General features: G+C 40.2%; 1 protein-coding gene across 5 annotated transcripts in view; it reads right to left on the bottom strand.

Annotated features, from left to right (window-relative positions):
* BBX (BBX high mobility group box domain containing) overlaps positions 1-21,680 on the bottom strand; it is a 183,593-nt gene that overhangs the window by 57,723 nt on the left and 104,190 nt on the right. For all 5 annotated transcript variants that reach the window (XM_067300811.1, XM_067300815.1, XM_067300825.1 and 2 more), the window contains 7 exons: positions 21,069-21,149; positions 19,541-19,621; positions 14,300-14,380; positions 10,845-10,925; positions 7,750-8,671; positions 6,729-6,867; positions 3,248-3,396 (listed from right to left, as the gene is read on the bottom strand). In XM_067300811.1, coding sequence (XP_067156912.1) covers positions 3,248-3,396; positions 6,729-6,867; positions 7,750-8,671; positions 10,845-10,925; positions 14,300-14,380; positions 19,541-19,621; positions 21,069-21,149 — 1,534 coding nt within the window. The remainder of the gene's footprint in view (positions 1-3,247; positions 3,397-6,728; positions 6,868-7,749; positions 8,672-10,844; positions 10,926-14,299; positions 14,381-19,540; positions 19,622-21,068; positions 21,150-21,680) is intronic.

Genomic DNA, 21,680 nt, shown 5'->3' on the forward strand with positions numbered 1-21,680 from the left:
CTCCAGTGAATGCTGGAGCAGGCCATCTGTACAAATTCAGAATAGCCGTATTTTTCAGCCATTTTGTTACATTATTACTGGATATGCATACGCTCAGTAAAAAACACTTTGGGGGGGGATTTGCAGAACTGCTATAGGCTTGTCCCATTGAGGAAAAATTCCCATTAATTTCACTGGGAGCAGAATTAGGCAATTTGGAATATTTTGAGGAAAAAGTTACTTCTCTCTCATCTGAGAAAGTTCAAATTTGCCTTACACAGAAGCTGAGCTTTCAGGCTACAGGGTTCTTCAGGGGTTTTTATGTTAAAAGAACTGGCAGAAGAGGGGGCTGGGCATGGCAAGGCCAATAGATGAAAGATTCAGTGAACACTGATCCACTGATTTTCCACTGAGGAGTTGAAAAATATCCTGATAATCCTGTCTGCTTGGGTTAGTTAGAAGATCTGGCCATCTTTTTTATTAGCCTCTTAGTACAATGTATTGATCTGAAGACTGCGGAAAGTAGGTACTCATCTGGGGACTGCGAATGCATGGGAAGTTTATGATTCTGCATATGTTCACTCAAGAAAAACAGGGCTTGGTTTCAAATAGTCTTTACTAAATCTACCCCTTATGACCATTACTGAGTGGAAAATAAGTGCGTCCAGAGGCCCCAGCCACTAGAAGGCCCCCTTTGTGCTGGATGCCTAAGTATCGCAGCCCCTCTTCTCATGACCGAACAACCCGAGACAACCCAAAGAAACTGCAAAGCAGCACAGATAGCTCCACACAACAGCAAAATGCAGAGCGCAGCACACTGAGGTTGAGCTCTCCCATAAACCAACTCTGAGTCATACCCACGAGACTATATTGCCCCTTCACAGTTCATACTCATCACGCTGCAAGAAAAAAATGTCACTTTGGCTTTTTGCTTAATTCTAATGATGTAAAAAAACCTGACAATTCAAAAAACATGGAACCATCCCAAACCAATTGCTATTGTTTTGCACAATATGCCTGCTTGCCATGTTTCATTTTCTGCGACACTCACAGAAGCCCAGTTTGTACACGTGTGCATGACACCTTTTGAGGTTGGTATCCTCTAGCCGTCTTTGGACATGTCACAGTTCACAGGAAAGCCAACAGCATGTCTAGGCTGAATAACCTGTCAGTACCCCACAAATTACTTTGGGAATTCAGCTTAATGAGTGTTTGGCTCAGCTGGAACAGTTTCCCTGTTAAGTTAGTAAGCATGCTTGGTTCAGGTTGGTTCAGGTAGCTTCAGTTCCACAACTCACATCCTAATTTTAAGTATCCTAACAAAATCTGGTATAAAACAAATTAAAATCAACCCATTGCCACGGAATGTTTGTATTTTTAGAAATCATTCTTTTCCAAAAGAAAAATGATTTGTTGGAAAGCTTTTCATTTATCTTGAGAGCTGAACCTCACCCTCCAAGGAGTTGGGATGACTAAGTGTGCTGACAGTTTGCCCAGCTAGCTTAAGTGAATTCAGCATTCATCGAAATTAGGAACAGATATCACTATCTCAGTCTGGATTTAGTTCAGGCCTGTGGTTAGATGTTCACTGCAGAAACATCAGTGTCACTATTGGATATTTCTGCCCTGGGGCTGCTTGTTGCAACCCCACAGCTCAGTTGGTGGAAAAGTTCATGTGACTATTTCCCATCTGCTTCAAGGCAAAGTCAGCTGCCTTAGTTTAAAGAGCCCTTACTGACTGCTAGAGGCAAATGCGCCATGGCCTCCTCCACCGGGCTGTGCCAAAACTACTTATATCAGGCTTGCAACATGCCGGCAGTTATGTTTCTGACCCTCCTTTGAAACACGGCTGAAAATACTCCAAAGCTTTTCGACAGTGATGCAAACACGGGTAAAAATGAGTCCTTACTTATGAATCCAGCCAAAAGCAGAATTCAGCTCTAGGCTATCTGACCTGAGGTAGCATTAGACCATGCAATTCCCAAACAACTCAGGACTTCACAAAATGACCTGCAACACTTTTAGACACATAGACACTTGAATAGGTACTACAGCAGTGAGAAATCCAGGAAGCTGCTATGACAACCTCTATTGCCAGTTCATGTTAGATGAATAGATGTTGTTTCCTATAGATGCTGCTTAGTAAACCACTGTATTATCATATTGTAAAATAATTAATTCATTTTGATTAAAAATTTTCTCTTGAATATATACCATAAAAAATGAAAAGGCTGTAAAGTCAAGACTCAGTTGATATTAGCACAAGTCCAATTTTGCAAGAATCTGATTATTCCACATCTAATTACATAAATACAAAAATCAATACCAAAATTGGCATGCACTAGAAGAGAACAGATGCTCAGTCCTGCATATTGTAATGTGATTATTTGGGAAGCATTCAAAATGGATTTAATCCAGGGTCACCTGGCTGAATACACATATTAGATCTGAAAACTCATCAGTCAGCAATGCTACCACAGTAGCAGAAAAACAAACCACTTTCACGTTATGAAAAGTCTTGAGCATCCTTTTGTCTCTGCAGAACTATTGGTAAGCCATTCCTTCATTTTGTGATGCTTCTATACTGTATTTATGCATTGATATTAGCGTCACAGTCTCAGTTATCCCTACCACATTCTCACTTCTGTGTCTCAGGCTGGCTATATATAAAACAGCAAAATGTGACATGAGTTTCTCCTTCTAAAAGCCTCATTAATGGAGCGAATTGGTTTACTTTAATGATATTTATGATCCAGAGCATTTTTGCCCAAATTTATGATGGATAGTTAAAAACTTGAGAAAAAACTCCATTTTTCATTCAGATACCTCTGATATCTTCTGTTTTAAATTACAGAGGCTAAAACGACATCTAAATGCAAAGCCACATAGAACTATGCTTTGAAGAATGTCAAGATGTAACTTTTTGATCATCTGCAATTTTTTTCCAAATTTTTCCCTAGGAAAACTTGTCAAATTCACTTACCTCACAAATATTTCTGTTTTTGACAAATTTGCTCATCATGAGGAAACTATTTCATGTAAACATTCTAACCAGTTCTACTCGGCATGAAAATCAGGAAAAGACAAGGGTACAGCCTGAAAACTTCAGCATAAATTAACCCAGGTAAGAACCAATTAACTTCAGTGCTAGAAAAACATTTTCTTTGACTCCACACTTTTCACATACATAACAACAAGGTAAGAAAGTATAAATTCCTGAGCTTGACACAGCGTTGTTATCATTTATAAATGTACTGCAGTAATTTACCTTTGTTGGATTTTGGTTGTTCAGATGAGCTGCTTCCAACCTTTCTCTTTTTCCTCGGAACAGATGAACTTTTCCGGTCAAAGGTAACAGGACTGTATTGAGGGAGGCTGTTGAATTTCTTTTCAAATTCTTCTTCCAGCTTTGCTAAGCTAAAGGGGGGAGAAAATCAATCAAATTACAATTTTTCTCCAGAAATGAAGTTACATTTAATATTGTTTATGAGCATGTATGTGTGTATACATACAAACAAATATAAATGTACAGAGAGAGAAGGAGAGGGAGAGAGAGAGACACACACACACACAGACACATACCTGCACAGTGTAAGCATCAAACAAATATGTATTATTCCACCTTTGGAATGAGAATATGTACACTGCAGTTTCTGTGGGGTGCAGTTTTTGTGACTCAGTACAAATTAATTACATTATTTGCATATGTTAAAATAAAAAAAAGTAATGTCATGCTGGTGACATTTAGCTATGGTGCTCCACATACAGCAGACTCTTCCATTCTACAAGGGGGGGGGGGGTGAAAAAAAAATCAAAAGGTTAAAAAAAACTAACATCCAAAAAGTAGCAACAGTATCAGTGATGCTGAACTATGAAGAACATGGCTTCTGAAATCAGCAATGTAAAAAGCTAAATGAACCAATAAAATAATTTCACACAAAAATGTCTCAAAACTAAAAGAAAATAACAACTCAAACCAGAACAAAAATGTCAAATTATCCAACCCACCTAACTCTTCTGGGAAAAGGAAAAAAAACAGCCCAAAAACAGGTGCTTTGGGATGGGATTTAACTATACATTTGTTTTGTGGCATAGTAGTTCCTCCTCTCATGTTTTATTTGTTACGAAAGGAAAAATGCATGTAGCTCAGGCTTTCAGAAAGCTAGCGTCCCTCACACTTCAGCCCAACGTGAAGGACTATAATTAGCTTTACCTACTACCCAAAAACTCCACAGAGGTGGTACTGTTGTTCATAATGGACAACAACAAAACGCTTGAACTTGATGGGATAGCGTGGCACTTCTGGCGGTAATGACTATGGTATCTTGTATAAGCACTACTCTTTAGTAAATTTTTGTAGCTAGGCAGGAACATAGGAAGGAATTGTGCTTTAATACAAGGCAATTTGCACAGCAAGGCTGTTGAGAGGAGTGGGCAGATCAGAAATGGAGCTGCCAATGGCAGGGGAACAATGAATCTTCCTACTCATCTCAAATTCTGTTTGCTACGGAAAACCAGCACTCCACAAACGTTGGCGTGACTGTTGGATGGGATGCCCATTAAACACTGCACACTTGGAAGTACCACAAAAAATACGATTTTGTTCTTGGCTCTCTGAAACAGCACTTAAAATGAAGTGCCATTCTGTGCACCAAAGCTTTCAGAGGAATGCAGTCTGATTTATCCCTGCAATCATTATTTCTTTTGGTAAGCAATCTTGTCTTCATTTAGTGTGATTCCACTGTAAAACACAGTTTGGGCTCCTGGCAAACTGCATTGTTTTTTTTTTTTTTTTTTTTTTTTATCATGGAGATAGCTGACATCAGAGGTGCTCTGTGCTGCTTCCTTTCTGTTCCATACCCACGCTCTTTTTGCCATCGCCAGAAGGGTGATTTGCTGCTTCGACAGCTGACGTACAATCCCATCGCTTGCCCCAGGCCCTCTCCCATTGCCTCCTCTCCCATCCCAAGGGCACATGTGGGGCCACAGCTCTAATTAGGAAGGCCCAGCCCTGGAAGCAGATGAGCTGCCACCCTGGCTAATAATTTATAGGCTGTGCGACACAGGGGCATTAGAGAGTGCCGTTATCACTATGTCAGTGATTAATTATTTAAAGGATCGTTCGTATTGTCATAAATTCCTGGAGCATTTTGCAAGCCTGGTCAGACGCGCGGGGCTGTACGGAGGAGCCGCGTGTGGGCACAGCACTGCCCGCGAAGGCGCGTGGCTGCAAGTGACCAAGGCAAGCATGACGTGGAACGCCAGTGACAGCGCGGGCAACTCCTGACGGAGGTGAGGCGACACAGGGAAATAACGGGAGAAACTAGTAACTCTAACAGCAGTGAGCAGGTGAGAAACACCCTCCCCACAAAACTGAGGATGGGAGATGGCAATGAAGGGAGCAATAAAAGCTAAGGGGAGCGGGTAGAAATAAAACCAGCTCTTCAAGAAGACAGAAGATTAGGCAGTGCAATGAAGAGGGATAATGGATACCTTCTCCAGCACCTACACTCCATAAATTACTGCTTCAGCTCTTACAAAGTTCACTGAACAATATTCATTAATGACATGACTGAATCAGGAAACAAGATGCTCAAATATGTATTTTCCCCATCCAGGCAGGCAACGATGGTAGAACAATACTTGTCAAATGAATGAATTATTTACATAATTTTTCTAGCAACTTTGAATAAATCATTTGCAGCTACATTTTTTTAGTTGGAGATGCATTTGCAGTTTTCATGATAGAATTTTAAATTTATATTAAAAAAACTGAAAAAAATCATTTATGTATTTGATGGCACACGATGTCATAAGATACGTACAAAACTTACATATAATGTACCAAAAATAAAAGAAGTGTGCCATTAATTTTTCTTGAGTATTGCAAGCAAAAGGACATTTGGAGATTTTCAGTAATTTAGCACCTTTGCTGTAAAGTGAGTTGTAGCTACATTTCAGATAGATCAAGTTATATAAAAGACTGCCATAAGCCTGTACAAAAAAAAAAAAATTACATTTTTAAGCATACACTGTGGAAAGAATCTACTCCTTTTTTATTCAATTTCCCCTCTGAATTCAGATAATTGGAAGTTTCCAAGAATTTCAAGTAAGTATGAAAGGCTAAGCGGATTTAACAACTATGCCTGAAGTTACATAAATCTGTTAATACTCTGAAAAAAATGGTTATTCATATTTTAGAAAGTAATTCTGTGCAGCCTTGCTAAATTTTAATGCATTTGTAATCATTAATTATTCTTCTGATATATTTAATATCTTTACACTGGATAGGAACAATTTAACTATCTTGCCTCTACAATGGAAAACTTATGTATTTATCCTAATCATTTGGCTATGTTAGAATATTGTTTACTTTTCTTCTGTAAGTAATCTCTTTTCAAGTGGGCAAAGATTTCCATTTTTTCTAGTCTAATTCTGTTTATGATGATTGAACACCTACACAGAACTTTAAATACTGCTTGCAAAGTGCTCTGAAAATATAATTAACCCTCTTCACCAAATCTTGAGCAGGTAAATATTGTGATTCTTTTAGATGTGAGCAAATAATGTCATTCAGATTTGTTTACAGCACTGTAAACCAGGGAAGATTTCAAAGGAATTATTTTGGTATATAACCAACAAGAAACTAGAGTATGACTCAGCCAAACTGGGTTTGTAATTTCCAGGAATTCTCTTTAATTATCAGGTCGACAGAGTCAAAATTTTGAACAGTGCTAGCTGCAACTTACCCCAAAACAAAATCTTCCTTTGGCTTAGGTCTTTTCAGTTTTTTGTTCCCACTTGTCCCACTTTGGGAAAAAGCCCAGTTTTCTTCATTCCAGCATCCTTCATGATCTGAGGAGTTGCCTTTTCCTGAGCTTCTTTTACCTGGGATAGGGGGAGAAAATTGTTTCTCTTCTTTAGAAAAAGTGTGTCACAACAAAGTGGGCTCACAAGGAACTCATATATCCAGTGAGTAATACAACTTCTGATGTTCGATCTTCTTAATGGGGTGTCAAAACAACCTTGTTTTTTTTAGTGAACAATGACGTTGGTGACTGTTGTTTTCCCTATGTATGTACTACCTCCAAACTGAGGATCTCTTGAGGTATACAGGAGGGGAAAAGGATGAGTAGATTTACACTAACAAACTTCCCTAAATTCCAAACATTTTTTCCTTTCCGTTTTGACTGCACTAATTACCCATTTAGATCTACTAATCCAAAAAATTCTTTTCAATATATCTCATGGAGAGTTACCAAAAATTTTAATCTCAAATTTATCCTTCCACAAGCAAATGGGTTCTCTCACACCACCCACAGCAAAACTAACATCCAAACAGAAAACACATCACAGCAACCTCTTTTAGGACTGAGCACTACCCTTACAACCATGACCCCAGGAGTCGTCTATATAGAAAAAAACTAATCTTTTGGGATTACATGAAATACAAGTCCTATATGTAATTTATAAGTAGGTTGATGAATTAACTAAACAAGCCTTGGGTCCAAAAGCTAAATCTCAGGTGATGAAAGACAAAAAGAGAGAGGTTAAGAGCTTCTGAGGCAAGCAGGAATACAGACCACAGGACTCGAGAAGATCTGCCCTGGACCATGGAACCAAAGCCCCACATATCTCAGGCAATTAGACACAGAATTCCCATCATGCACTTCTCAAACTCCACCTTAAACATCAACTTTTGCTTTTCTTCCCACGCCAGGAAGACTTTTGCAGTTTATGCTGTAAATAAACAAGGTCAAAGCCACCCACCTCTGTCCACATTAGCACGCAGAGATGTGAGCATGCCCTCTGACACCAGAGTTTTATAAAGAGCACCTTTGCAAGATCTCTCCGATTTCCTGGAGCCACAGGTTTCTATCTTTTTAACACAGTCATTGTCCTCAGTTTTGACCTGTCCTGGTAAGCTCTGGGGTACCACTTCCTCTGTTGGGGTCAGTGGTTCCACTTTAATGTTATCAGAAGCCTCACAGGGTACTTCCTTGCTGGCTGTAATACTAAGGAAATCAGGAGGCTTTGATTCTTTGGTGGTCTCTGTGGGTTTCTCCTTTGATGTTTTCTTCTCTTTCGATTTCACTTTTTTCTTTGGTGATTTTGTATCCAACAGGCTTCCCTTCACATTCGAAGCAGGGCGTGCTTTTTTGCGGGGAATTTCAGCAAGTCTCTCAGCACCCCAGTCCCCCTTTGCAACAGCTTCAATCGTATACATTACACTTTCAATGTCCGACTCGGAGGACTGCCTCTTTTTACAGGGTTTCTTGGGGGTGGATTTTTCATTTGAGTGCCGGTCCAACTTATTTTTTTTCTTTTTCTTCTTTATCTTTTCTGGCTTGCTTAGCCCAAGGATATTCATGTCAGCCATTGAAAGCTCTGGAGAACGGCACACGTGATCCTTTGAGCTGTCATTTCTCTCAAAGTGACTGCTCTCCATCGCAAGACTGGTAAAATGACTGCATTTTGCAGTTTCTGGTTTCTCAGTTTTTGTCTCATCCCGGTCTTGTATCTTTCCTGTCTCTGATTGTTCTACTTTTCCTTTACAGGAGTCTTTTATTGTTGTTTTCTCCAGTTCTTCTGCTTCCATTTCCTCTGGAATTTCTCTTGCCACATCCTCTGATGCTTCCACTTTTATTTTCCCAGGCTCTTTCACTTTTACCCCTTCTGAAGCAAGGCACATCTAAAAGGAGTTTAAAAACAGTCACCATGAAACAAGCATATCAGCTGTTAGCATTACTTACCTATATTTACAGGAGTGCTACAAGGGGAATTTCTCTGGAATCTTGATTTAGGACTGCAAGCTATGCTATAGGACAGTACTCAATGTTAAAGCCCTACTGAAGCGGATCAAGCTTGATTATGTGGTTAAGTGCTAGAATAAGGCCTGTGGATTCTACCACTCTAAGAAAAAAAAAATACTCCAATTGACCTCAGTGGCTTTTCCACGATCCTTTAAGTGCCCTTTATATAACCCAGAAACCCATCGCTAGAATGGTTTTCAGAATACCCTAAGTGCAGTGCAACAGCACAGTATCTCTCAATATTGCCATGGCCAAGTCACCTGAAATCTCAAATCCACTCCCACAATTCCAAAAGGCTCCTATCTACAGTTCTTTCCTCCATTTTCCAAATGACCTTGAAGGGGGTGGAGCTAAGTGAATCTCAACAATCATTTTCATATATCTCGATGTGCAAAATCATTTGAAAGGCTGTAAAAAAGCCTTCCAAATCTTTCTTATGTCACAGACCTATTCTGCAAAGAACTGCAAAGCAGCAGTGGTTGCCATGGTTATCTTCTTCTGGAGATAACAGTTACGGAAACCTAAACCCTCATGCTGTCTGAGGAACAGCCACGTTCAGGAAAGCAGCTGCAACAAGGTCCTCAAGTTGTCATGCTCCTTCTGCACTGCCTTGGGAGAACCACTCAGATCTGGATCGCTTGTAAACCATGCTGACGCTATAGTACTTCATATCATCAAGCAGCTTCTCTTGGAAAGACATGCTTTCCTCTTCGTACTCCTCTCTAAAGCCCCCCAAACTGAATTCCCAGTGCTATTTTGTTTTTAAAACAAATGTCATCCAAACACAGTGGTTTCACTGGAGTGAAACCAGATGAAAAAGGCTTGTTTTGAGCCAGACGCTCTGGAGTCTCCCGATCCTGCTGCTCACCCCACAGGCCATGTGGTCAGTATGGACGTTCTCATCAGATCATTGGGTTCTCTTTAGGTCAGTTTTATAGTTCTCAAATCAGCAATTTTTTTCTTGCAAAAAGTCCTTTTACAGTAATATATGCATGAGTATAACAGCAATGATAGGACTCTTTGTAATAGGTTTCTGAAATTCTTGCAGCACGAGGCAGAGATCCCTAGTCTGGCTCAGGTAAATCCAGGTTGGGCAGAGGAAACACTGGAGCTTTGGCAGCACAGTTAAATCCTGCAAAGGAGAACCCCACTGCTAAGGGAAGGTAGGTTCTGCTACCAACCTTCAGTTGCTACATCTGTGACTTTTCTACCACACTGCCATGTAAACATACTCTGTAATTTTCAAAAGCTGAAGACCAATCTTTATAATGCAGAACTCATTGGACAGTAATTGTATTTTGTCAGTTCGACACCCCCCCCCCCCCATCATGGATGTTTTCCACTTTATACCTTTGCTTCTCCTGCAGTAACCAACTAGTACTGAAAGCTCTGGATGTGGCTACAAAAAAGATGTTTTAGTTTCACGAGCTCTAAATAAAATTGTAAACACAGTCTTTATGATTGGGGAAGTTTAAACAAAGCTTAGAAACAAAAGAAATACAACATGTCCATAAGGGGCCATTGGTTTTAACTGATCCCAGAAGGAGGATCTGCTGTCAGCCACAAGTTATCATAGCAGAGTTTACAAATTATTGACCTGTTTATTCCCCATTTTAGTAAAATAATAGGCATGAAAGGCAAAAATAAATCAAAGTGGCTAATGCCTTTTAACAGATATTTGCAATAGCAATGCCCTAATATCAATAACAGACTAATTCAGCCCTTCCTCTGAAAAAAAACTAAAAATAACCCCCCAAAAACAAAAACCTAAAACAAGAAATTAAAACAATTTAAATGGAAATTGGATAATCCCTTTGCCAGCAGGGACTGGTACTTCTTATCAGCTACAGCATAGGCTCTTAGAGCCTCCAAGTTAATGGCTAGTCTAGGGAAATCTTGACTTGTGGCACCCAAGCCAAGATAATTTATGCTTCTATAAGCAACAATGTAATTAAAACTGTAGTACAGTTTTGCCTTCCAGACTTTGGCAATCAACATATTACTTCTCCTCCTCTCTGCATTGGTAATTAGTCACCAGTATTTTAATATTACCTCTGCCAGCTGAAATAATGCTGATGTTCCACACTGCTTTGATAAATCAGAAGGACCTGAATGGGATGTACTTGAAGAAATCTAAAGGAAAAAAAAACAGAGGAGGAGAAAAAAACCAAGAAACATTATTTCACCAGTACGGTTCTTTTATGTTTATCACACAGCTTTGGAAAGGATTATTTCCCTTCCATTACTAACATTCATTCATAAGATCACACCTTGAAAAAGAAGTGTAGACCTGCGCTCACTGTTACAAATAAAGCAAAAGCCCCAGTCCACCATTGCTCTGGTAGATAATACCACTGGACCTTAAAAGCTATTTCCAGATTTTGGGTTCTTGTCAGTCAGGCCTCTCTTTGACGAGAAGGCTGAAATGAAGCACATATACATACTCTTACCTGTAAAGGGTTCCCAGCGACTTTGTTAGGGCCAGCAGGGCTGCACCCATCCACACGAGCATGCAATCCAGCTCATGCTGTTTCTGCAGGCTTAGTTAGACATTTGCTGCAAAATCATTTCATTGTCATGGCTTAAGAAGTTTATTCTTGTTCAGATACGGCACTGCCCACTGGTGTCCGATAGCAAACATAAAAGATGCCATGAAACCAAAGTGAATTAGGAGCCCTCAAACCTTTGGTAATCTTTGATTACTGCTCCTCAGCAAGGCAAGCAGGTATCTGACTATTCTCCAAGACTCTTCTATCTTGTATCAGACTGTGATTCTTTTCAGTACTTTAGTGTGTTTTGTATCAGTAATAAGCTGAATTAGATACAGAGAAATAACCACTTTCTAAATGTATTAAAGCATCAACCTCAGGATTGGACATTAGTATAAAGTAGAAAAACTTGTATTTTTAAGGAATGTCACACAATCTGTGAGCAGGCTTGCAGGTTTCTTGTAATTGCTTTCTTGGAAAGAGGTGCAGAATTTTAGGGACCGGGGAACTAAAGTGTTCATGACTTTTTAGCCCCCTCTTTACACCCCCCCCACTCATTCACATATTTCTCTCAACCCAAACAGGCCCACAAAGTCTTTTTTTGCAGAAATCACCCCATCGTCACCATAAAGGAAAAGAAAGAAAAAAGATCAAAAATGCTATCTTAATGTCCTCGGAAGCTGTAGCTTTTCACAGGATCTCCCAAACGCTGCCAAGTACAGCCCAAGTCTCTGAAGAGTGCTCACACTCGAGCGCTGCTAGTGCTGCTGGCGCTCAGTGACAGCGCCACCTCCTCGCCTTGGGGAGGTGATGCACACCCACCGCAGCCTCCCCTCAGTGTTGCTCCTCCGCACTGAGGGCTAAAGACACAGCATGCGTGGAGGCACAGCAGAAAACTGAGCAGAGCTCGTCAGCGACAGCCTTCCAGGCTTCAGACTGCAGAGTGGTTGCTCCAACCACTTATAGAAATGCCCTCCCTTCCCCCAAAGTAACCTGCTTTTACATTTTATTTTTTCACCATCTGTGAAATACTGATTGGAGAAAGAAAAGCCCAGGGAAGGAGGAAAAAAAAAGGAGGTAGAAGTGATTAATCCATGCAACGCAGAGATGAAGGAGAGGCAGCGCGGCGTGGTACACCAAAGCAGAAGTCTTCCAGGGGCTCCGGCGACCAGCTCCCACGCTCCAGGCCCCTGGCACGCCAGCGGGATGGGGGTGGGAGCCCACTCCCCTCCAGTGCACCCCGTCTGCAGTTCAGAGTTACAGTGACGTGCGCAGACGCCTGCCAAATTTACTTGCAATCCTAAGATTCCCTCGAGGTGATACGAACAGTTTATTCGGGCCGCTTCAACCCAGGGCCTGAACTGCTAATTGAAAAGCTAAGCTGAATCTCTCACATTTTATTCACTCCATTACAATCCAGCAGCTCCGAGATCTCCGAAAGAAAAAAATAGATCAGTGGTACTAACGTACAGCTAGGCATAAGGAGGATGTGCTTAGCTGGTCTGCCATGCTTTTGTCAGTTTTAAGGCAGAGCTTTTAACATTCATTCTGTGTATTAAATTAGGCTTGCAGGAATCCATTTGAGTCATCACTGAGAGAGACCACAGAAACCTGCCTAACATGCAAACGTCTCACTGCCAGGCTCGGCTTCACTTTTTCCTCCAACGGCAGTACAAACTCTGCACTCCTGTGGCCGAGCACTTGGACTTCCCTTCAATTCAGGCCTCTCAAGCTTCCCATTTGCTTCAAACTTCTAATCCTGACATTCAAAAGTCCGTCTGGACTCAGCAACAGCCTTTCTGCCGAACGGCACTGGTCAAAACCCAGCACTGCCCCATAATGCAGGATGCCGCAGCAGCTCTGAGGGTCCTAGCTACGTGTCACTAGCCCTCCCGCTGCCCCGGGGCTGCAATAGCTGAATCCCCCTCCGGCTCACTGATCCCAGCTACCCGCAATCCCCCTCGCACCCGCACTGCTCGGCTGCTGCCTGGGGGCTGCCCACAGGGCAAGACAAATCTGTTTTCCACTCATGCATGTCCCTTTAACACCTGCCTTCCTAGTAGTGTTACCGTCCGCGGCACAAGGCACGAAATACTCATGCTACAGGCGGGGGAATCTGCGCGGTTCAAAGCACAGGGTTTTCTTTCAGCACTTCCAGTCTCTGGCTTGTTCTCCTGGAGAGGGATTAACCTCCACAGCACAACATATGGCTGCATGCCACTAGGTGGGATCCAGGGAAACATTTTCCTCACTGAAATATGAAGTGGTCTTGAAAAAACAAGCACAAAAAGTGTGTGAAGAAGGTGCTAACATCCTCCCTTATTTATCTGGAGCTCAGCAAACATCTTCATCTTTCAAGTCATTAAGAGGAATAACATTTGCAGGCCAAGCCTTGAAGGTTTGAGTGATAATCCCTATCAAAGAGGAAATCTCCAAAAGATTACATTTAAGACTGCAACAAATTCTAGGACTGTGTGGGAAACCTCACCTAGTATTCTCGACTACTGCTGACAATTGTCAATTTAATTTCAAAATATAATATACTCCTGAAACTTCCAGCTCTATATACAGTCTTCTGATGACTTCAAAATCTACTTTAATCTCCCTATTCTGGGTCTTCTTTCAGCAATGCGCCTTCCAGGCCTTATACTTGAGCCTTATTTTTGAATCTTGATATTCACCTCCTCATTAAAAAAGAATGTCATTGTCTCTTGCCTTCACCACTGTTCCAGGAATTGTTTTTATTATAGTTATAAGGCTAGTTTTTCTGAAAGGAAGCATAATTTTTTCATTATGGACTCCAAGAAACTACGCACACTAACAAGTGCGTAAAGAGAAGCTAAGTTCCCCAGGCCATTGCAACTGCCTACTTACCCATCTTACTATTCAATTATTTATTAATTTGTGCTTCTAAAAATAAAAAAAAATTGATTCTAGAGAAAGCCTTACAGAATTTGTACTGTTGGAAAAAAACACACACACATCTTCCCATTGTGATGGTAACAGGTATAACTTTACCTCTGCCAACTGGAAGAGTGGCGACTTCCCACAGTGCTTTACTGGCCCAGGACTTGACAACTGGGAAGTATTTGATGAGATCTAGGTTTTAAATGAACAGAGGAGAAAACATTTCAATGGCAAACAGGAAAGACAGACAGGAAGTGAGAGAAAGAATAGAAAAGTTGAAGAAAAGGAGTTAGTTACATCAGTCACTTTTAGGATCTTCCTGGCAGAAGGCCCTACTTCAAAAAAGCAATCCTAGCCAAGAAACACTTAACAGGCATTTAGAAGTCAGCAGGATATAAGCAGATACAGAATTTCTTCCTTAGATTAGGTTCATGGATTGTTTTCTCCATTTGTAACCTCCATGGACAATATTCTGCTCACGCAGATTCTCCTGTGTGCTTGCTGTGCTTTACGCAACTTCAAGTGAACAGGAAATACCTGTGGTCTAAAAAAAATGAACTGTGGTGCTCAAGGTTCAGTAAAATTCTCCAGAAGGCATAGGCAATAATTCTCATTTGGCTAGATACAGAAGACGACTATTTGTCTGAGCTGGGTGCCTGTTTCACTTTATTTCTTTAGTTAAAAAAAAAGAAATGAAACCCTATGTCTGGAGATCAAATCTAGCTTTTTAAATAGATGCTGGTGTGCCAGCCTGAGCAAGTAACTACTGCAGCACTTCACAGAAGTGCTTTTATCTCCAGGCTGCTATAGGTAGATGGCAGCCAAATTGTTCTGACCTACTTCAAGTGCAGTATTGTGAGTTCACCAATGCAGCATTTAATCATGTTTCCCATCCTTGATTTTGTCTGGCATGACACTAGGAGGCAGTATTTGGCCTGGAAGCCTTGAAAAACTCTAAGACAAGGGACAAGACAATCAGTGTTTCCCAGACATCTTACCCATCACAAGAAGCACACTTCAGGACCATGATCTTTCAGAGGCAAAAATTATCAGCTTAGCCTCTCTCTTAATATTATGTCTTTCTTTTGAAGTAGATTATTTGAACAGCTTACTTTTCAAATGTCAAGAAGATTCATTAACATACAAAACAAAGAAACCTAAAACATCCATTTTACTGCCAGTTACTTAAAATAAGCTGAATAATATTTAAATGTGTATTGATAATTATTGTTTAATATTAAACTAAAATAATCCAAAATTCTAGCTGTGTTTTGAGACAGGTCATTGAACCCAGCCAGGAACCTACTGTAGTAAGTGATCTTGCACATGGCACTTTGCAGGATGAGGGCCTTAACTTTTTCTCATTCTATAGTAATACATTCTCAGTTCTCAATGATTTCTCCAATGCAATATCAGTGGCGGAAGAGGGTCAGGGAAACACCGACACATTAAAGTATAACCTGAGAACATGCAGACATATCTTGCCTTATGACGCACAGTGTGAGAAAAGAGTAAAGAATTCAGTTTTGACAATAGTATTGGAACTCCTAGCAAAATGCAAGCAAGATCCTTGCAGTACTAACAGGAAGAAAGAAGCCAATATTTTACTTCAGCAACAAACTCTTTTCACAGTCAGAGGAATAAACCCCAAGAGACGCAAGCTTAGAGCTCTCTCTGCTGAAGTTGCTGGCTACATGTCAGAGGTGGGAGGCTGATCAGTCAGTTCTCAGTGAGATTACAGATCTCTTTCTCTGGCTAAACACCATCTTCTAATTTTAAACAGAATAATGAGTACCTGCAGCACCACAATCATAAATAGCTCCTTCTTATGTAGAGGTTTAACTTAGGAACCGTTAGGATCAAGTTACTATCCCTTTTACAATACAGATCAGCATTTTAGCTACCATATTACATTTTAGTTTGTGTAAGAAGCATGTGCCACGGTACCAGTTTTTTAATTTTTTCCAAGAACAGGCATTTCACTTCCAACACCAATATTAAATAACTTCAGTATCTATGCAAACACCAAATAAATTTGCCTATTAATGTAATGGTATTGCCTGGAATGATTACAGCTTTAAGTGAGGCAGTAAGAGGAGATCCTGACCAGATCTCACACCCCCAATTTCAAGGCATTCTGACCAAAGTTCTGGGTTCAAACCTTCTGCTCAGCAGAAGGACTAGACCTCTTGGACTAGAAAGGATTATTCCACTTTGTTGCCTGCTGGGTGCTATTGTATTTTCATTAGGTCACCTAGAAAAAAAGTTTCAGAAGAGCACCTAAAAGCAAAGAGTTTGGGGTTTTTGGATTTGTTTTAAGATGGTTAAACTAGCAATTTTATTGCTGCCACTTTCTGGAAGCATTTTCTTTGTTTAATAAAAGATGAGAATTTAGCTAAGAAAATCTAAGAGGTACTTGTGATTCTCCTCTACGAAGTAGTCATCACCATCTGTTCGCGTTTGCCAAACAGACACCCAATAAGACCAAGAGAGCAAGGGGTCCCATCTGTTCTGCTTCCCTCACATGGCACGGAGGATGACAGCATCCAGCCCATGTGACCAGACAGCTTGCAAACAACAACCACACTATGCAACACAGCCCACCGCTCCGAAATCACTGCCCTACATAATGGCTTTCCACAAAGGTACAGATGAGAGGCACAAAAGCAGACCAAATATTTGCAAGGTCAGACCAGAATGAAAAAGTCAAGACCATAACTCAGCAACATTGCAGAATTCAAAAAGCTCTTACAAGGACTTTACAGCCTCTTGGAAGGCCAGTGAACTTGCCTGCACACCCGCAGGACCCAAAAAGTCTTACTCCTGGGACTGACATCATCTGTTGTGGCAAGTCAACACTAGGCAGGCCTCATTAGTCATATCTTCATCAGCTTTAATTGAAAACTATAATACTTGGGATAGACAACCAGATGAAAGGCTAACTGAGGCTCTAAAGAAGAAAGAATCCCATACAATATATAATGAGCTCCTTCTGAGTGACAGGGGACCGTACTCCTGGGATAAAGGCCGTTCATTTTAAGTGACGCATCTACTCGATGGGATCACTGTCTTCACAAAGAACCACGTTTATTCATCCTGCTGTGAAGGGAGTAAAGAGAAAGGGAACATATGAAGAACACCCAGTCAGAACAAAAAATCAGTTGGGATGGCTGCCAAAAGTCTCCAGGCGCACCAGACCACAGCACAATTCACATTATATCACAGGTCTACTTGGCTGCTGGTTAAATAACTACTTTAACCCTCTCCCTCTTTCTTTTGTAGCACTGCATATCGCTGACTGCAGCCTACTGCAAATTCCTTACCATAATTTAGCTTACTAAATGCAGCCACACATTCATATGGATGGGACCTAGTAAGAAGCGGCACAGTACAGAATGGGATTTTTGCCAAACATGACAATGGCACCCTGTGCAAATGAAAGCCCCTGTATTAGAAAGAGCACAAGCAGCTTTAATAGCTGAAAGAAAGGCTTAAAGAGGGTCTGTAGCATGCTCAGTATTTTCCCCTGGAACAACCTAAATGAAATCAGGCTGCAATCTTAAAAAATGCCATTTCTCTAATGCTTTGGATAAAAAACAACATGTTAGTCACTGCCATTTGGGTTTAACAACAACAGCATAACACAGGGGGAATAATCATGACCAACAAGCTTTTTTTTTTTTTATTTTGGCCTGTTCAGATTTCAATCCCTCTGTTCCAGATACTGAAAGAACGACCAAAAAAATCCAACCCACTCCTGACTGCAGATACATTTTACTATTTTTCACAGGAAAAGAGACTACTCCCAAATTTAAAACTGTCCTCTCCAGTTTCAAATCAACTTTGTAAGCACCTCTTTCCCCCAACTTTTGATGATTCATGCATGCACTCAATGGGCCAAATGAGCTGGCTCAGCAAAGTAGATATGTGGTTCAACACACTGTCACATCCTTACAACAATTTGGGGGTTTGCTGTTTTGTTGTTTGTTTGCTCATTTAGGAGAGGAACAGATTGTAGGTTCTGTGAAATTTGGAAGGTATGGCTGAGTCACATTTACAAGGTGATTTGAAAATACTGTACTAAAGGCAGTTCATACCCCGTTCAACTCTGCAGATAGCTAGAAGTGCTGTTTAGTTAGAATGTATGATGGCTAAGATTTTCAAGACTAAATTAGAAGATTCAGTTATGCGAGATTTTGCAATAAAATTCTCTATAAAACGTTCGATAGCTTACATCCTTTACTTGGTTTAAAAGGTTGGCTTCAGCCTATGGTTTCATTTTGCTAAATTCCATTGATTTTTCTCAAAAAATCTTTCCAATTTAAAAAAAGGTGGCACATATGAAGACAACTTCACGATTCCAGCTATCAATTCCATTGTATCTTTTACAGGAATGTTTCTGAACATGTATTTTATAGCTGCTGCATCTGTAAATTATTATTTCTTAATTGGACCTCATAAGAAATACATGAAGACCCATCCTTGACAAGGTAAAAACACACAGTGTACAATTAGTTTGAAATTTAACAGGAGGAAGCATGTTGTTTGTAGTCAAACCTCTGTAAACACAGGAATAATGAATAGGGTGTCCTTTCATCCCATAATGCACCCCCAGGGTAGCACCAGCTCCAATCCCAGTCCTTTCAGGCATAGCCTGAATATTCCCTCAATGTAAGTGGCTCTACAAGCAGTACCAGACTGCCCCAAATGGGCAAGAAGAGAATGTGTGGAAAATCAATTCATAGAGGCGCATTAAACACACGGGATAAGAAAATTCTTAAAAGCAATCTCTACGAACCCCAAATTTTCATTACACAGAGGAGGGAGGATAACTTACATAGGAGTAATTTATAGACTTAATAGGTCACTATCTAATGATGCTGTTACATATCCTTGTAGCTGTTGTGATATGCTTTTTTTGCCCTGCAGGTTTATTTTTCAAAGGATTCTTGCCTCTAGAGTAGATGCCCTTTTCCACTGCTGCAGCCTCCTCCACAGTCAGTGCATAATGTCATTTGAGAACATCCTTTACTTGTTGTTTTCCTAGATGTAAGTTAAAAGGCTATTTGGAAAAAGACAGTATGCAGCTGTCCTTTGGTATGGAAGGCCAGGTAATGTTCACAAGCCCAACGCCTTCTGTGTACACTATAGCTGGTAAAGCTGGCCAATGTCTCGTCAAATCAATGGTCACTTCCCTCAGGATTTTCTTAAAACAATGCTGTCATGAAGATGTACTTCTACTGATGTTTTTTTCTACTGAGGGGAACCTTTACGAGATAGAGTGCTTAGCCATCCAGTGACAATTCTTCTTGCTTCCTCCCATCCTCCCCCAACATATTTTAGCTATTATACCTCAGCGAACTGAAACAATGCAGACTCCTCAGTTGGTTTTACAGCCACGGGGACATCTGGCTGTGATGTGCTTGAAGAGATCTGTCAGGAAAACAATTATTTTTGTATTAATTATCTCTTCAGTTTCAATATCAAACTTTAACACGCTAAATTTCTGATCCCTTGTACAGAAAGGCTCCTGGTACTTAAAAACCATGCAGATGAGTCCGAGCATGTCCATACAAAGAACAGTATCTGCTTTCCCAGAAGACAAGTGAATGTTGATCTGTGACAAGTACTTGAATCATTTTTCAAAATGAAAATTTTTCCCAAGATCAATATAACATGCTGACTTTTTTAAAGGTCTTTTACTTGCCCACTGATATGTCAGAAGAGGGATAGCAACAAAAAACTTAACACCATGCTGCATTTCACATTTCAGTGAAAGACCTGACTGCAGAATGGTGGTGCTGATAGAGCACAAATTGCTGCTTAGTATGGAAGATGTGTGGACACAAGAACAACATATGCACATACTTTAAAAAGAGATACCGGATCTACCCCAGGCACTGAGGGAACTGCATTTTATGCTGTCTAACTTATGTCAGTTCTTTTTGTTGCAAATGACACTTCAGATTAATGTTAGATTTAAGTACCAATTATTTTTCTATTGACACATGTACCTACTACCTACTGATTAGGTGCAACCTCACTATGAGCTATTTAATTTCCTTGGGAAATGAGACAAACAAACTAATATGCATTTCTAACTACTAATCATCACTGAGCTACTTCCAAACTGCAGGTTTTAGTGGTGCAGACATGCTTGTTTCCTGGCACCCATGAAAATCCTTGCTTGATGTGTAAGGAGAAGCTGGAGGCTTCTTAGCAAGATCCTAACTTGCAGCACACAACATAATTTCTGCCTGCTACCACATGACTGGTGCTTTCCTGCACAGGCACTGTAAAATGAACTCAAACAGTGAGTGAGTTGGGATTTGTCTTACTGGTTGAAAGACTTACCAGTAAAATGCAAGAAACAGACTGTTATCAAAAGGAACTGAATAAAATATTACATTGCTCAATTGACAGTATACAAAAATACCTTAGAAATACTTAAAGTTGGTTAATTCCAGTGTCATTTATGATAATACTGTGGTAATACTTCAACATCCTAATACACTTGTTGAGACTTTAATTATTAAGACTCTCTAGTTAAAAGCTAAGTAAGTGCAGGAATGACAGATCTCTAAATTACTGCTTAAACCATGGCTCCACTATTGTGCTAGGGCTTCAATCATGTGCCAAAACTCTCTTGCACTTGAAGTCTGACGTATCTGCTTGGTAAATGATCCAGTACCATAAACCAAAAAAAAAACAAAAACAAAAACAAAACAAAACAAAAAAACCCCACCCCAACAACCCCCCCCCCAAAAACAAATAAAATCACAAATTTTACTCAAACAGTTTTGATTCGTCTTTCAGCTAAACATCAGATGTTTCTTTAAAAAACAAAATTGGGGAAGCAATCCTTTTTAAAGAAACTCACCTCTGCAAACTGAAACAATGACGACTTCTGACAGGCTTCCGTAGAATTAGTCGCATCAGACTGGCAAGTACTCGAGGAAACCTGAAACAAGGGGTGCGGAGAATAAGACCTCAAGGGGGTTTCTTTCAAGCTAAGAACAACATCAGGCAAAAAGAAATACCAGGCAGCAGCAACAAGCAGCAGTGTTTAACAGAAGATGGACAATCTAATGTTTCACAGTCCTGGACAAGCTGAATTCAATTAACAGGTGAAAACATAATTTAGCACCCATTTTAACATATTTGACATTCATCTAAAAGCAAAGAGAGTGAAAATATCAGGGATTGTTTTTTATTCCAACCTTTGCATAAGTTTTATGAAATAAGATATGAAATTGATGATCTTAGGCTACATATACATCTACCTTGTATTGGTGATGCTCTCAGCACTGCTATATCTGTAATTTATACTTTCATTCTGAAGAAGAAAATTGATTACTTACAAGCTAAAAAAGAAAAAGTTTTCAAAGACACTGATGATTGCTAAGTGACAAAAATATTTACAAAAAAAAATTCCCTAATCACCTAACAGCAAGAAAATAAGCAGTTAAGGGCACCACAATCCTAAAAGTGC

Source organism: Apteryx mantelli, chromosome 1 (assembly GCF_036417845.1).
Source record: "Apteryx mantelli isolate bAptMan1 chromosome 1, bAptMan1.hap1, whole genome shotgun sequence".
Taxonomy (NCBI): domain Eukaryota; kingdom Metazoa; phylum Chordata; class Aves; order Apterygiformes; family Apterygidae; genus Apteryx; species Apteryx mantelli.